Raw genomic sequence first — 14,815 nt, forward strand, 5'->3', positions numbered from 1 at the left:
CTGGGTATCCTGCTCTGCCTTTGAGAAAATGAAAGCTCAGATGAGCCAATCTGGAATCTTGCACCTTGTTAGGTCATAAGGGGCAATGTTACCTCCCCTTTCTCTGCTTTGCCCACTCAGAGAATTTGGCCCACCCATGAGAGAGAGACATCATGGCTTTCACATGAGCAAAGTGGCAGTTGGTCAAGGCAACACCCCCACCCTCCACCTTGCCTCCCCTCGCCTCCTCAAAAGCTACAGACTCAGAAATGGCACATACTAAGGAAAGCTCATTTAGGGACTGGCTCTAGTGGCTGGAATTCTGCACCAGGGCTGGATTTTTGAAAAGAGACTTCAGATACAGTACTAGGGGACCACTAAGGTCTTTATAAAAGATACTTCAGATACAGTATTAGGGGACCACTAAGGTCTATATAAAGAGACTTCATATACAGTATTAGGGGACCACTAGGTCTATAAAAAGAGACTTCAGATACAGTATTAGGGGACCACTAAGGTCTAATAAAAGAGACTTCAGATACATTATTAGGACCCTAAGGTCTATAAAAAGACTTCAGATACAGTATTAGGGGACCACTAAGGTAATATAAAAGAGACTTCAGATACAGTATTAGGGAACCACTGAGGTCTATATAAAAGATACTTCAGATACAGTATTATGGGACCACTAAGGTCTATATAAAAGCATCCAAAGAACACCATATCATGGGACCTTTAAGGTTAAGATAAGAATAGATTAGGGCAGAGTAGGGCGCCTTCGCCATCCTAGGACATGCAAATTCGCGGAGGGGGGGAAGGGGCGCCTTGCCCTCCTTGCCCTCCTCCACCACAGCTGGGTACCCAGCTGTCTTCCAGAGACAGAGAGAGACTCCTGTTCCTCCTCGCTTAGGCATCCAGGACCCAGGGGTGTGTGGGCCAGGGAGGACAGCTGGCTGTGAGTCCATTGCATGGGCCAAGTCTACAGTCTGGCCTCCCTAAACCAAAAACTAAACAAAATTAAAGTTAATTAACATAAACATGCTGTTGTAGTGTACTTTTTTTATTTAGTTATTTTCATTCTTTAAAAGTCACCAGCATGCACGAAATAAAGTATCTAAAACTCAGTTTTTTGGGTGGAGGACTCCTAGACATCGATGTATGGTATCTATGTCCTCCCTGTTTTTGAGGTCTCAAGGTTGCCAAGTATGTCAATGACATGCCCCTGCCTTTCTTAGAAGGGCTTAACTAATTTGACAAGCTAGCTAGCCTTTGTTAGCGTGAGCAAACGGCAATAAATAATTCAAAATAAACTGCGGTTGAAAATAAACACAGTGTCACTACCCAATGTGAGTCAAGTGCAGATGTGAGTCCCGCAGGGCTGCCAACTCTCACGCATTGGCCGTGAGACACACGCATTTGACTGGTTTCACACGCGCACACGCCACACCCCCGATTTCTCACGCTGAAGTGTCAGCCCGGTCGGTCAAATTTCTGAAAGATGAGTTTATCTAGTTTTTACCTGTGTAGCCACTTGTGATAGACTAGTTGTTGCCAGAGACTGTGAGTGAGTTCAAGAGCGCTCCCTGTCTGTGGAATTTTCAAATTGTCGCAAAATGAGAACATTTTTTTCACGGCCATCCCAGGTGCATTTCCCGCTTCAGGTATGGCTCTGATATTGAAAGCCAAACAGTTCAAATACACACGTGAATTCTCACACGTAAACAACACGTAAACAACGCGCAAAAACAGTGCAAACAACGCAAAACACGCCAAAATACACGTAAACAACGCGTCGATTTTTCACACGTTAACAACACGTAAATACACGTAAACAACACTAATTACGCGTAGACAACGTGTTGTTTACGTGTTCATTTCATGTGAATTTGAGCCATTTGGTCACTTCTCCATATACTCACATATATATAACTTATAGTGTCATATTAAATATATATATATATATATATATATATATTATATATATGTATATATATTATCGTATATATATATATATATATAATATATATTTATAATATATATAATTATCATACGAATACAGCAACGTTGGGCCACTATTGTCATCTCTAACCTCTGCATCTCTAAATGTAACTGTAATATTAATTTGATGTTTTTTAAAATGAACAAAAGTCTTTATTTTCACAAAAAAGTAAAACATAAGTGGGGTACAGAGGATGAGGCCAAACATACTGAACATTGGCACAAAGGTTAAAGTAGAACTATGTAACTCGTGGTTCTCATTCTTTAGAAGTCAGTGGCTTTAGTTGATCCCTCAACATTAATTTAACTTTGGGTCCCTGGTCCCTATACCTGGGACCCCTGCCTGTTCCCACAACCCAAACCATCTCTGAGCTGTTGCTGACATATCTACTGTCTCTTCATGTGGTTCATTATGTTTGGCACATTGTGTGGTCAGTTCTTATATCATAAGAGTTAATAATGTAAATGCTGAATGCCCTAAAACCTGTTGATACTACCAATGCAAAGTTCTAACCCAACAGTTTTGCACATACATGTAAGACTGATTTCTCTCCATTTTTTTTTGCAAAAAAATTCTCCAGAAAGTGCCATTTAATGGTTTTATTTTCGAATTTTTTTCCTGGGGGAGCATACCCCCAGACCCCCCTAGGGAGAGCCCCATCCCCCACATAACAAATCCCAATTTAAACCCTAAAGGATAAAGACCCAAAGAAATTGCTTTGTACACGGCAAAATATGGGTTGGTCCCCCCAAATCTCACTCCAAGGTTTTTGGAAAAGTTGGCAGCCCTGGTCCCGCATGCTCAGATTTAAACGGTTTAAGGCATAACGTGTCATACTGAAATTTGGGAAATCCATAAAATAATAAACTTTTCTCATTACAAACAATAACAGAAGAAGTAAGTCATTTAAAAAAAACATTTAAGCTATCTATGATTGTTTGATAGCTAACATTAGCTCAAAACGCCATTCAAGTGACAGCCTTTGTTGTGTTTGATTGCTAGCTTGTAGCTAAGCTAGCAGTCACTTCAAAAACGTTTTAGCTATGACAGTTTTGTTGCTAACGTTAGCTCAAAACACTATTCAACCGACAGCCTTTGTTGTGTTTGATGCAAACTTGTAGCCAGCAGTGACCCAACATGGTTAAGTAGTTTTTTTTTTTGTCTCTCGTTAGCATGTTGTATGTTACTTGTTGCAAAGTGATGCATGCAAAAACTCACAGCTTCACTCGACTCAAATTGGGTAAATTGACACACAGTTTAACGACACAGTACACTGTGCTTTTATTTAGTTTAACAAGGTCACACATGCTACCAAGCTAGCTAGCTAACTATCTAGGTTGGGTTGTGTTAATACAGCGATCCTCATGAAATAGGAAGCAATGCAATTTTGTAACGAGTCAAAAGTTACTAGATTAAAGATTAAAGTATTTGTCGTTGTTGTATGCTAGCTAGCACCTGTTAGCTCCCACGAATTAGGAGTCAAAGTATATAAAAAAAACAGACTTCAATAAAATGACAACTATTTTTAAATTTTTTATTACTAAACCTAAAAAATTGAATGAAGTAACAATTCATAATGACTAATTTAGTTTGAATCATTTGCTGAGTTAATTTGGAATTTAGTGGTTAATTTATGGATTTTACTCTACATATGTATTTATATGATTATTCTTTTCACAATATCCTATTTATTTTTTTAATGTTGAACTAATTTAGGCTCGAAATATGAGCTTTGCTATTTTTCTTCCAATAAAATTGTTGCGGTTTGAGCACCATGACTAGTTGAGGTAGCTTGAAACAGCAGAGCTTTGGTCCCAGCTGTCAATCAACTTAACAGCAGCTCCTATTGGCTCGGCTGAGCTGCAAGGAGGGGTATGAAAAGCAGTGGGCAATAATTTCCCTGTTGTTTTTTTCCAAAAACAAACACTATGGTTGTAATTAAGGGATGACAGACCTTCTTCCCAGTTACTGGCAGCATTTAGGCAGGGTTTCCCCTCCTGCTTCTTGTTGCACACTTCTCCACTTCCCTCCACTTTGATTTATGCCAGAAAACTTCCACGGTTGGTAAATGGCACTTCATTTAAAACAGATCTAGAGATGATGAGTGTATGATGAATGCAGAGAATGTTCTGTGTATCCCCAAGAAAGCGGAACCACGCCCCATCTCTGTGTAAAAAGAACAAGGTGTGTGTGTGCCAATGTTCGGGCTATGATTAGGAAAGTGCTCGCTTCATGCTGTAGGTGGGTGGAGAGCTGTCTCAGGCTATCTTTACCTCTTTCCAAACATGGTCAAATTACAGTCCAAAGATATTAAAACTCTGCAGCTTTTACCCGACTTTTAAGGCATTTAGGCAGTATGTTGTTGGAGGCATGGCAGAGACCTTCCTGTCCTGTCCTCTGTATGCTGGTTTGCCTTACTAGGACAAGCCAACATGGAGTCATCAGCAGAAGCAGGAGGGTTTAATCAAACTCCCACTTGCCTTTAAAAAAAAAACAACACACATCCCAGTTACAGGCAGCTCCTGTTGCCTAGCAACCGGCTGGGTCTTGAGAGAGAAGAGAGGCGTCATAGATGTGTATGTATATCCACTTCTAAGCGCGAGAGCAAACACACTCTGCTGCCTCTCCCTCGTTTTCAGCTCACTCTCTCCACAACCTCACCGCCATGTAACGGAGCAACGTATTACACACACCACGAGTCCTGTCTCTGCTGAACATCACCCAACGCCACTGCACACGGAGACAACCATGCTTAGAATCATTTATTGACCCATTTGTCTAGTCAATGAACATACTGCCTTGTTAAGCTGTCTTTACAAATCATTTTCACAATCAAACATAATAAAAATGACATAAGACATAAATAAAGTTCATGATCTTTTATTTGAAAAAAAAAAATAAAGACTAGCATGTACAACTTGGAATGAATGTAAACTGAACTCAGATGAAGAGTTGTGAAGAACCGGTGTGCTGACACTCCTAACAGCATGCGCTGCGAACACAGTACACCCCTCACTTGTCTGAGTCAAGAAACAGAAGAAGAAAAAGTGAAGGCCAGTGATTCTCTCTTGCAAGAAAAGAGGACGGACACTCCATCTTAGCGAAAAAAAAGAAAAGAAAAAGAAAAGAAAAAAAAGTAGAAAGCTCACCGTAAGACTTTTTAAGTCCCCCCCTCCTTTAAAAAGGGCAGGACGCACAACTACTAAGATGGCCGTCCAAATAACATAACAAAAACAAAAGAACATGCCAAACATTTGAAAATGTATTTTTTGTACATTGCTTTTTTCTCTTTTAATCTAGCATACAGTTAAGTCCCATTCCACTTTGACGCTTGAGTTAGAACCTGGTACACTCTCTCATCTTAACAGTACAGGGTTCCTCTCCAAATACAAAAAAAACTGTACCAAACCAACGAGAGGACAGCTTATAGTGGAATCAGCACGCTCTGGTAGCCCGGAGGAAGGATGGGGGGGGCAGGGAGGTTAGTGCTCCGGTCTCAAGCTGCATGCATGAAGAACAGAAAACAGAGAGAGAGAAAGAAGAGATGGCCAGCCCAGACATTTACCACTAGTAAATGGAACTGGAAGGAGTTCGCCAAATGCGTTTGCCTTAAGTCTGAAGGTTGTAGTTACAGGGTTTGTTGTTATTATTATTTTTACTTGTTAAGTACTGATGCTAATCTGATCTCCGGGGGGAGGGGACAGGATCACTAACCATCATTTTCATGCAGTTATTTTTGTATATTTTTATATTTTTCCTGTGTGGACAGAAGGATATTTCATTTCAACATTCAATTATTTTCTATACAGAAACAGTATGAATAAATGAACATTATTTTTTTCCAAGGAGGTAAGTAAAACATTTTGATTTTTTTTTTTCCTTTTTTTTTCTTCCAAGAGGGGACAGGACGGGGCGGACAAGCCTCACTTTGCAGTCATCATCTGTACAAACTCTGTAGAGAGACAAAGAGAGAGGACAAAAGACAATAAGGACATCAGCTTTAAGGCTTTGGCACGGCCAGTTGCCAGTAGGAGCTAAATCGTTTAATGCTTTATTCATTTTTTAATCGACTTGAACAGGTTCAGAACACACATCCTAATTAGTGTCCCCTTTCTAAAACGGCTTCCATGTTCATCTCATTAAACCCATTTGACTAAAAAAAGTTCTTGCTTTGTGCTTACGGTTGTGGATGGCGATATGCACGCGCACATGTAAAATAGAAAATAAATAAGAGAAGAGGTTCATTGTCTGCTGAGTACATATTCTGTCTGTGGTATATTGGGAGTATAGAAGTGGGGCACTTTTCAGCCAAGACTTTCGGCCTGTTCATAACATATCAACAGCCTTTTAGAAAATGAGCGCAGCCTCTCGTACCAAGGGAGGGACAGTAGGGGGAAGGGAGAGCAAGAAAGAAAGAGTGGAAAGGCTCCTGGCACACTGATGATAATTCAGAAGGATGGCTTTCTCCCATCTCTGTATCAGCAGGCTCCATCTATAGCCCCTATCTAATAACTATTATTATGTGTGGCTGGCTTGTCTTGCAGTCGCCCTCAGAGAAATACACAGCTTGGAAAATGAAGTGCTCTGGTCCCCCTTGTTTAATAAAAGCCTAACACTGTGGCCTAGAAACTATAGCTATTTGTGCACCATTAGATTTTTACAGTTTTTTTCACAACAGTCTTTCTCTTACCTTCGTAGTTGACCTGTCCGTCTCCGTCAATGTCTGCTTCTCTGATCATCTCGTCCACCTCCTCGTCCGTTAGCTTCTCTCCCAAGTTTGTCATGACGTGACGGAGCTCTGCAGCGCTGATGTAGCCATTTCCGTCCTGGAAACATGCGCCATGGGATCAAATGTGTGAAACAGAAAGATCCCACAGGCTCACTGGTGGGGGTAACAACTCCCACCAGACTGATAAATTAGGTACAAGATAAAAACTCTTATTTACCACTAGCCTGGCATGTCTTAAGCTTTAGTTGTCTCACCTGTGAGTCATCACGCTTATTTAAAAAGACTCGACTTCTTGCTCCACATGAATATAAAATTAAAAAGAGCTAAAACTTTAGTTTGCCAAGCAATGACACTGTTCTAGAATTTCCTCATTATACTCCTAAACTCTTTATTTACCTTGTCAAATACTCGGAAAGCCTCACGGATCTCCTCCTCACTGTCTGTGTCCTTCATTTTTCTGGCCATCATGGTCAGGAACTCTGGGAAGTCAATGGTTCCATTACCTGGAAAAGGGGCGATCAATGAGGCACATTTAGTCAGCAAAAATTGCAATTACCTAATAGCGAACTTAACAAAATTTAACCCAGCATTCAGCTGATGAAAAGCAACTGTAAATATTTAGAAAGGACTGAATATTATTTCAGTCCTCCAGTCCTCTTCTTTCCCCCTCCTGTATGACACTAGCATGTACTTATTATGGACCATAACTTCTCTCCAGAGGCGCACCTGTCAGTGACAACTTGAGACTTAAGTAATCGCAGAGAGAGGAGCAGCACTAACAATCATTTTAGTAAACACCTTGCTTCCTGTGACAGTCCCAGCTACTGCTGGCTCAGAGGAAGGGGGAGAGTGAGGGAGGGGTGTGTTTCCTTTTCTTCCTCAGGGAAGCCCTGGGAAGACATTGCATATGTTATACACAGTGCAGAGGGATTGTAGGTGGGGGGGCATGGCCAGTCATCCATATGTAGACATATAGTATACTTTGTAACTTGGCCTTCAAAGAGCCAGGATAAACCAAAGGTTCATCTCCTTGGGTGCCTCTGTCAGAAACACTGGCTGGAGGGGAAAAGGAGAAAGCCAAAAGGGGGTGTGGAGCATTTATTCAGATGCACCGTCCCTCGTGTCCACTTATGTCCACTTCTTTCCACCCGTAAGTCCTTTTTTGTCCCTCTTTCCCTTCTATGTTGACGACACTGTGTTTTCTGGTGCTAATGACAGCTGCTGTGCTGGTGGGCAATGTACAGTACATATGCGCGTGATCGGATCAATATCCATGTTACCAAGACAGGATTAGCAGGGGATCAGACCCTCTTGACAGAGGAAGGATCTGGGAGGAACTCAGCAGCTCACCAACTGCAACCACAGGAGGGTGGATGGGAATGGCTGGTGGGGAATCTAATGGTGGCGAGCGAGGCTTGCTTTCATGTGGACCTGGAAATGTTGGGAGTGTGGGCGGTGTATTATAATTAAAAACTGACAAAACAAAATTGAAGGGGGATTGAAGAGGAGGTCAGGGACACCAAGGGCAAAGTACTCAAGAGGATTAGCCCTGGGGTGGGACGGATGGGGCAGAGGGATTGTACGCAGATTAACCAATGACAGAGCACGCCTCAGAATGCGATAGAGCGAGAACAAGAGACTGAAGCACGAGAATGGATGCGTGTGTGTGTGTGTGTGTGTGTGTGTGTGTGTGTGTGTGTAACGAAAAGGAATGCAGTAATGTGATGGGGCAGATGGTGATGTCATAGCTCGGGGTAACATTCTAAGGACCTGTTATCTAACACACAGAGGCAGCCAGCAGCACCGAGGGAACACATGCTGCCACTGGGGTTTGGGGGGGGGGGGGGGGGGGGGGGGGGGGGGGGGGGGGGTTGCAAGACTGCAACTGTAAAAAACTATCATCTGAGGGGGACAATGACTAGAGCAGCAAGGCAGCCCTCGAGTCATATCTGCCTAACTGCACCCCAGGCCAGCTGCTGCGGTGGAGGAGGGGAGGGATGGATGCAAGGAGGGATGAAGACAGGGTAGATGGAAGGCGGGAAGAGATAGAAAATGGTGGGAGGGAAAGAGAGAGAAAAAAAGAGAGGGGAGGGAGAGAGGGAGGGAGTGGGCGGTAGATAGGGAGATGGAGATGAGGGAGCTGTGAAGAGGAGAGAATGTAAGGAGTGAACCGAGTGGGAGATGGTGCGATTACACATAAGAGGTGCTGACGCAAACTATAGAAGGCTGAGGCTTCTCGGCGCACTTGTGTGTGTGTGTGTGTGTGTGTGTGTGTGTGTGTGTGTGGTCATCGTTTTTCCTGCATCATAAAGCCAATTTCCATCCCGGTGATAAGAATGAAGATGTAGAGTTGTGTAATGATGACGAGTGATGTGCTCTGACTAAAGCCAATATTTTTGTCATACAGTCATTTAATCCATATGTCAATTGTTTTAACTTTTTTCTTTTAATTATTTGAGCTAAGCATGGTCCGTTACATGCCAGGAATATGGAAGGCTCCTGTATCCCGTCAAGCATGTTTGGCTAGCTTGTTTCCCGATCTGTGTGGTGATAAGATTAACAGTGAGAATTCTGTTTAATACTGTAACCCACACTTTTCATAAATTGCAGTCCGGCTTTTACAATCAAATAGCCAAGAGACTATTTCTTTAAACAGCTCTCTGTCTGGCACAAGCCTTCCATCCTCTTTCCCATTCATTGGAATACTTTGCCACGGCCTCCTTGTTTGGTAAATAAAGCTGATTTTCAATGGGGCCAGCTGACATCCCATGGCTGCAGATTTGGGTACGGGATGTGCAAAGCGCAGAGAGGCCTTATGTAACCACTTTTATTTTCCATTACTAGCTTCATTGCTGTCTGACCTAGATTGCATCAGCCAAGGGAGGCAGAGGCAGAACAAGGGGATGTTAGTGATGGTGTGTGTGTGTGTGTGTGTGTGTGTGTGTGTGTGTGTGTGTGTGTGTGTGTGTGTGTGTACGCTTGCTCTTGGGTGCAACTGAGGGGGAGGGGGGAGAGTGCTGTGGATGGTAGGAGGACGTTTCAATGAAAGGGGCAGCCAAGCTGCGGTGCAATTGATTTCTCCTGATCAATGCGGCCCCATTTCCAAAATCCTATAAGCTGTAAGAGCACCACTGGGGTGAAGGTCCACTGACAGCTAACAGCCTTGACTCTACTGCCCAAGGACGGTCAACTTGGGAGCTACTGGCCATTTCTCTGACTCCTCTACTGGCCATTTTACTGGTCTTTTATTCTCTCTTAAAGCCCTCACAGTGCCTTGGAGACACACTGCAGTGCAGGACGTGGTGAACCTCTGTTCATGGGGTGAATAAATCATGGCACTCAGCATGGGTGCCAACGCTGACAGTCTTGACACCTATCCTGCTCTACTCACAAGCACTGAACGCACCTCCTGCGCATTCCATATCCCTGACATTCTCAACTATGATGGAGCTGAACGCACAGTGACTAAACTGCTGACACAGGCAGACGTGTCATCTGAAAATCTGGCCAGACAGTTGGCTTGGACAGTTGGTTGGCAGTTGGTAGGAAAGGGAGGGAGATGGGCAACAACACCACTGATGTGTTTGGAGATGGGACAGTAATGGATGCTCTATTTAATCCCTCGTGCATTTTGTGACAGAGGTTACTATCACTGAAGTCAAACAACAAAATGGTAATGTGGAATTATGGTTCTATTCCTTTAAAATGACTGAAATTAATGGATAGATCTCCCGAGGAATTGTACCTCCTAGTATTAAACTAAAATTAGAATTTGACTGAAAGTCACTTCCCTGATTAAAAATGGGGGTGTGAGCAGTTAAAGTGTTAAACTGGTAATGGGAACACCTTATTAACCTAAATATCAAAACACAACAGCCTTTGTAAAATGCATACACAATTAACAAATGAACTGCTTATAATCCAGCTTTTAAATACATTTCCCCAGTAAATTAGGCGAGACGACTACAATGAGTATATTTTTAGTGACAAATTTCACTTGCTGGATAGAAAATGAATAACAAAATAGATATAGTAAATCCGTGCTGTCATTTCAGGCACACCATGATGAATCCACTCTTCTGTTTAGGATTTAGCAGAAAAGATGATCTATTGATTTAACAAGTGTAAGTTGAAGTCTATAGTGTGAAACACACTTATATTAACTGTTTTGTAGAATACTGATGAAGCCACCTAGAATTTCCTGTGTCTCTATGCGGGGACCCAGGCAGATCCGTGACTGATGTCAACGCTGGGCCGACTCGTAACGCCCCTAAGTGTCCGTGTGTGGACACCAGGTGCAACGGTTTATCTATTCACCCGGAGGAGCGGGTTTACTGGCCTGACATCAGCGGTTTTTATCATATTTGATGTGTACTGTATGAGGGATGGCGCCTCCTATACAGAGCATACAAATATCATATGGTCAAATCAATGTTGGTCAGGTCGTGAAAATGTTATGCTGGTTTTTGTAAAAAACCCTGTTAGGCTACAGATTGTTGTTTTTATGCTTTGAGACAGCAGAAGTAGATACTGCTCTAGTTACTGATTATACAGATCTGTATATAACAGAAGTATATGAAAATAAAAGCAATACGGTGGGAAATGAATTATATTGAGTAGGAAATAACTATGTACTTAAGGTTTAGGCAACTTAGTGAGGGTTTGGAAAAGACTGTAGGTGTTAAAATAACATACAATAACGTACTATTGTAATCGACTGGGTGAAAACAGCCAGAGTCACCGGATTAGAATCCCATCAAACTTGTTTGGTACTTATGGAAAGACTTCCTCTGTAAGAAGGTTATGCCGGGCATAAAGCAGGAGCTTGTCTGAGCCGAGTGTTTTGGGAGACGAGACGGACCAGAAATATCTGCAAGTTACTTAATGCTGGCCTAAATAAAGAAGTAAGTCTGCACTGTTGTGCAGAACAATGGAGCACATTGAAATCATGATTATAACACAGTTAGTCATTGTCTTTTGGAAAGATGTTGGAATTACGGAATAATAAAAAACAAAAACAGTGAAACAAATCAACAGCAAAAACACCTTGAACTGTGAAATTTCCCTTCATACGGTTCATGCTTTAAATTTTGTTTCTTCATTCAAAACAAAAGACAAAATAAGAATTTACTTGCAAAGTATTCGTTTTTCTCGATTTCTCTGCTTTTGTGACCGTTAGAAGACAAAATCGTAATTTGCGATTACAATTTCGAGGAATCGCACAGCCGTATTGGTTCCATACTTAGTTTACAATTAACACAAAACCATTCCTCTGTTTGTTTTATTATTACAATTTTTTAAACAAATTGCGAGCTATGTGGTTTCAGCGATAGCGGCGTCCTTGGCAACGATGCACCTGTGGGGATCCCGGCTGATAGCTGGCTTTGAGACACCGTGATGACACTTTGACGTGTCAGGGATTACCTTTCTTGCAAGTTCCCTCCTCTGGTGCTACTTGGCTGAATACATTTTTTGTCCTTTTCACTTGTTTATGCAGTGTTTGTGAGCCTGCTGTGCCATGTGAGTTTACTGACCCCAACACGTCGGCATTACAGTGCAGGCTACCTTCCTGTCCACACTGAGTCGCTGTGTTATGCCACTGTTGCTCCATGCTGTTGCATGTTTCAGAAAAAATGTTCAGAGGTCATAAATACGTCATAGAAAACTCAGAGCCATGGACAGCTTCATGGCTGAAGGTAGAGAGATGTTTAACAGAACTGCCTGACAGTTAACGCACATTTTGAACCTTTCTTCACAGCAACGTACAAACAAGTTGTCCAGCTCGCCTCGTTAGCCGATTCAAATGAAATGCGAGATTGAAATGCGACTGATGATACGAACAGGTGATCAGCTTCGATAGATTAGGGAGGCTACTTTCATATCGGAGGCTTATTATTACTGCAAAAGGTTGCTTTCCCATTACTGCTCTTTACTGAGTCCTTTATTAGCATCTGAGTAAATGTTTTGTTTTGCACCTACGGACCATCCTATTCACATTTCCCAGTCTCACTACACAAAATAAGGACAATAGCGCACTGTTTATACTTTATTACACAGTGTAGACTGATACACAATATGAGATACTGTCAGACAGAGTTTTACTTACTCAAGCCATTAAGGTGAAATTTGGGAGACCTGTTCAGATCCTGTAAAAGTAGCAACACTAACAACAACAACAACTAAGCCTCACATTGTGCTTAAGTTAAAGTACAAGGTTTTGGCCTGTGATAACCTTTAATAATATAACCAAATATGTTTGCAAATTGAGATTACTGATTTAAAATACAAATATACACAGGTACACAAGTGTGGATGGAAAAAGACAAAAAAATACAGTACATGTAGGAGGGAAGAGGTGGGAGAAAAATGAGGGAACAAACAATTGTTGCATTTATTTTAAGCTTTTCCATGGGTCAGTCACTTGACAAATTAAATATTCATTAAACAAACATAATTAAAGACTAAATTACATTAAGTAAATAGACAAACACATTCCAGTGGCTAAAGGTTGGCTTGGGATTGGAAAAACGAGGCTGGCAGCCGACAGACCTCCAGGTGGGAGGGGAAATTCTAGGGGGCATCATCTGTTAGGGCGGTGACACGCCAACCTGATAATCGGCCTTCGGACCGTCCGGCGATGTCGGTGACTCGAGTCTGTTCGGTGAGTTCCGTACTGTTGCCCACCGGAGTAGTCCAGGAGGCCGTCGGCCTTCATTTTAGCCGACCTGACATGCTCAGTCAAAAGACTGCAGACAGTCGGACTCAAACGACCAATCTGATTGATGGAGCGCAAACCCGGAAAAGAGGAGCGGGATGAGCGGGACTAGAGTCTCTCAAAGTCTGACAAAAATCTTTTAAACTGACCTTTGTCGATCTGAAATGAAGACAGATTCAGCAACTGCATGGCCTATTTCTCGCTTAAAATGTTTTCAGAAACACGTTTCGCTGAGTAAAATATGAGATCGTATTCTTTGAATTTCCGAAGAAACCAGACCCACGCGACTCGTTCATCCAATCAGCTGCCGGTTTTCATTTTTGGGCGAAAATACAGATTAGCGCCGCCTGCTGTTATGGAGACGAGGCACTTTTTTTGACCAACTCGGGAAGACCGATCAGTCAAACCGCCTTTTCTGCCGAGGATCACCGTCTGGTTGGCGTGTCTGGCTCTTTAGGCTGATTCTAAACCTCTTTAAACTTTGCCATTTCGTACCATGATATATTTCCTATTTGGCAGCTGATATTACCTTTTAAACAGGGAATGTATTAATGATCATCATGTCAGTAATGAGTAACTGACAGTTGTTAATATCATGGGTAAGTGTGTAGTATGTGTACTGACCGTCAGCATCCACCTCGTTGATCATGTCCTGTAGCTCGGCCTCTGTGGGGTTCTGGCCCAGCGACCTCATGACGGTGCCAAGCTCTTTGGTGGTGATGGTGCCGTCACCGTCCTTGTCAAATAAGGAGAAAGCCTCCTTGAACTCTGTAGGGGGTGGAGGTAAGAGTGAGAGGTTAGGTTACCGTTGCTATGCAGCTAACAGAAATGGGTCATGTTAGGGCACTGCAGTCAAGTCCAAAAAGGGTTAATTGATCCCTTTGTGACCAAAGGGACTTTGTTAACTAAGTTCCTGCTCGTCTGTAAATTGGCCCACATGAGAGGGGACAGAAGGGAAGTTGTAAATGTGCCAAGCTCTGAAACCACACACAGGGATCTTATCTCATACTGTGGGGGAAAAAAGGAGAATGGTGCAGAGTACTGGAAGCTGGAAAAAGCAGACCGGTTTTACTCTAAGAATGTCTCAATGTCTGCACCAGCATGTACGAGCAGGCTTCTAAACTACAGACCATGAACTCCCATCCAGGGAGGAGCAGGCAATAGTGAGCATTAGCCTTGGAGCCTTAGCACAAGCTCATTAGCCACCGCGGGGGTTTGACTGAGAAAAGACCGTTTCAGTACAAAGGTCACATCATTTATCTATCAACAATACCAAGGTGCCTCAGTGATCAAAACTACTCTAAGTTTGTCTGAAAAAAAGCTCTATTTACTGTTGCTTCACTGGTTTTCCTCCTGACTCATGGCTCCTGACTCATGACATACTGTAAATGCT

The 14,815-nt window shown here is 42.5% G+C and overlaps 1 protein-coding gene and 1 long non-coding RNA gene across 2 annotated transcripts in view; both read right to left on the reverse strand.

Moving 5' to 3' along the window:
* Nucleotides 1–5,258: 5,258 nt before the first annotated feature.
* LOC116706189 (calmodulin-1) overlaps nt 5,259–14,815 on the reverse strand; it is a 15,159-nt gene continuing 5,602 nt past the window's right edge. Inside the window, exons 3-6 of the mRNA XM_032542880.1 lie at nt 14,047–14,190; nt 7,104–7,210; nt 6,669–6,804; nt 5,259–5,930 (exon numbers count right to left, since the gene is read on the reverse strand). Of these exons, the coding sequence (XP_032398771.1) occupies nt 5,902–5,930; nt 6,669–6,804; nt 7,104–7,210; nt 14,047–14,190 (416 nt within the window). The 3' untranslated portion in view covers nt 5,259–5,901. The remainder of the gene's footprint in view (nt 5,931–6,668; nt 6,805–7,103; nt 7,211–14,046; nt 14,191–14,815) is intronic.
* On the reverse strand, nt 12,176–13,662 carry LOC116706194 (uncharacterized). The gene is made up of 2 exons (XR_004336167.1): nt 13,462–13,662; nt 12,176–13,327 (listed from the first exon to the last, which is right to left on the reverse strand). It is a non-coding gene; the product is annotated as an uncharacterized LOC116706194 (long non-coding RNA).

The sequence above is a fragment of the Etheostoma spectabile genome, chromosome 18, assembly GCF_008692095.1.
Source record: "Etheostoma spectabile isolate EspeVRDwgs_2016 chromosome 18, UIUC_Espe_1.0, whole genome shotgun sequence".
Lineage (NCBI taxonomy): Eukaryota > Metazoa > Chordata > Actinopteri > Perciformes > Percidae > Etheostoma > Etheostoma spectabile.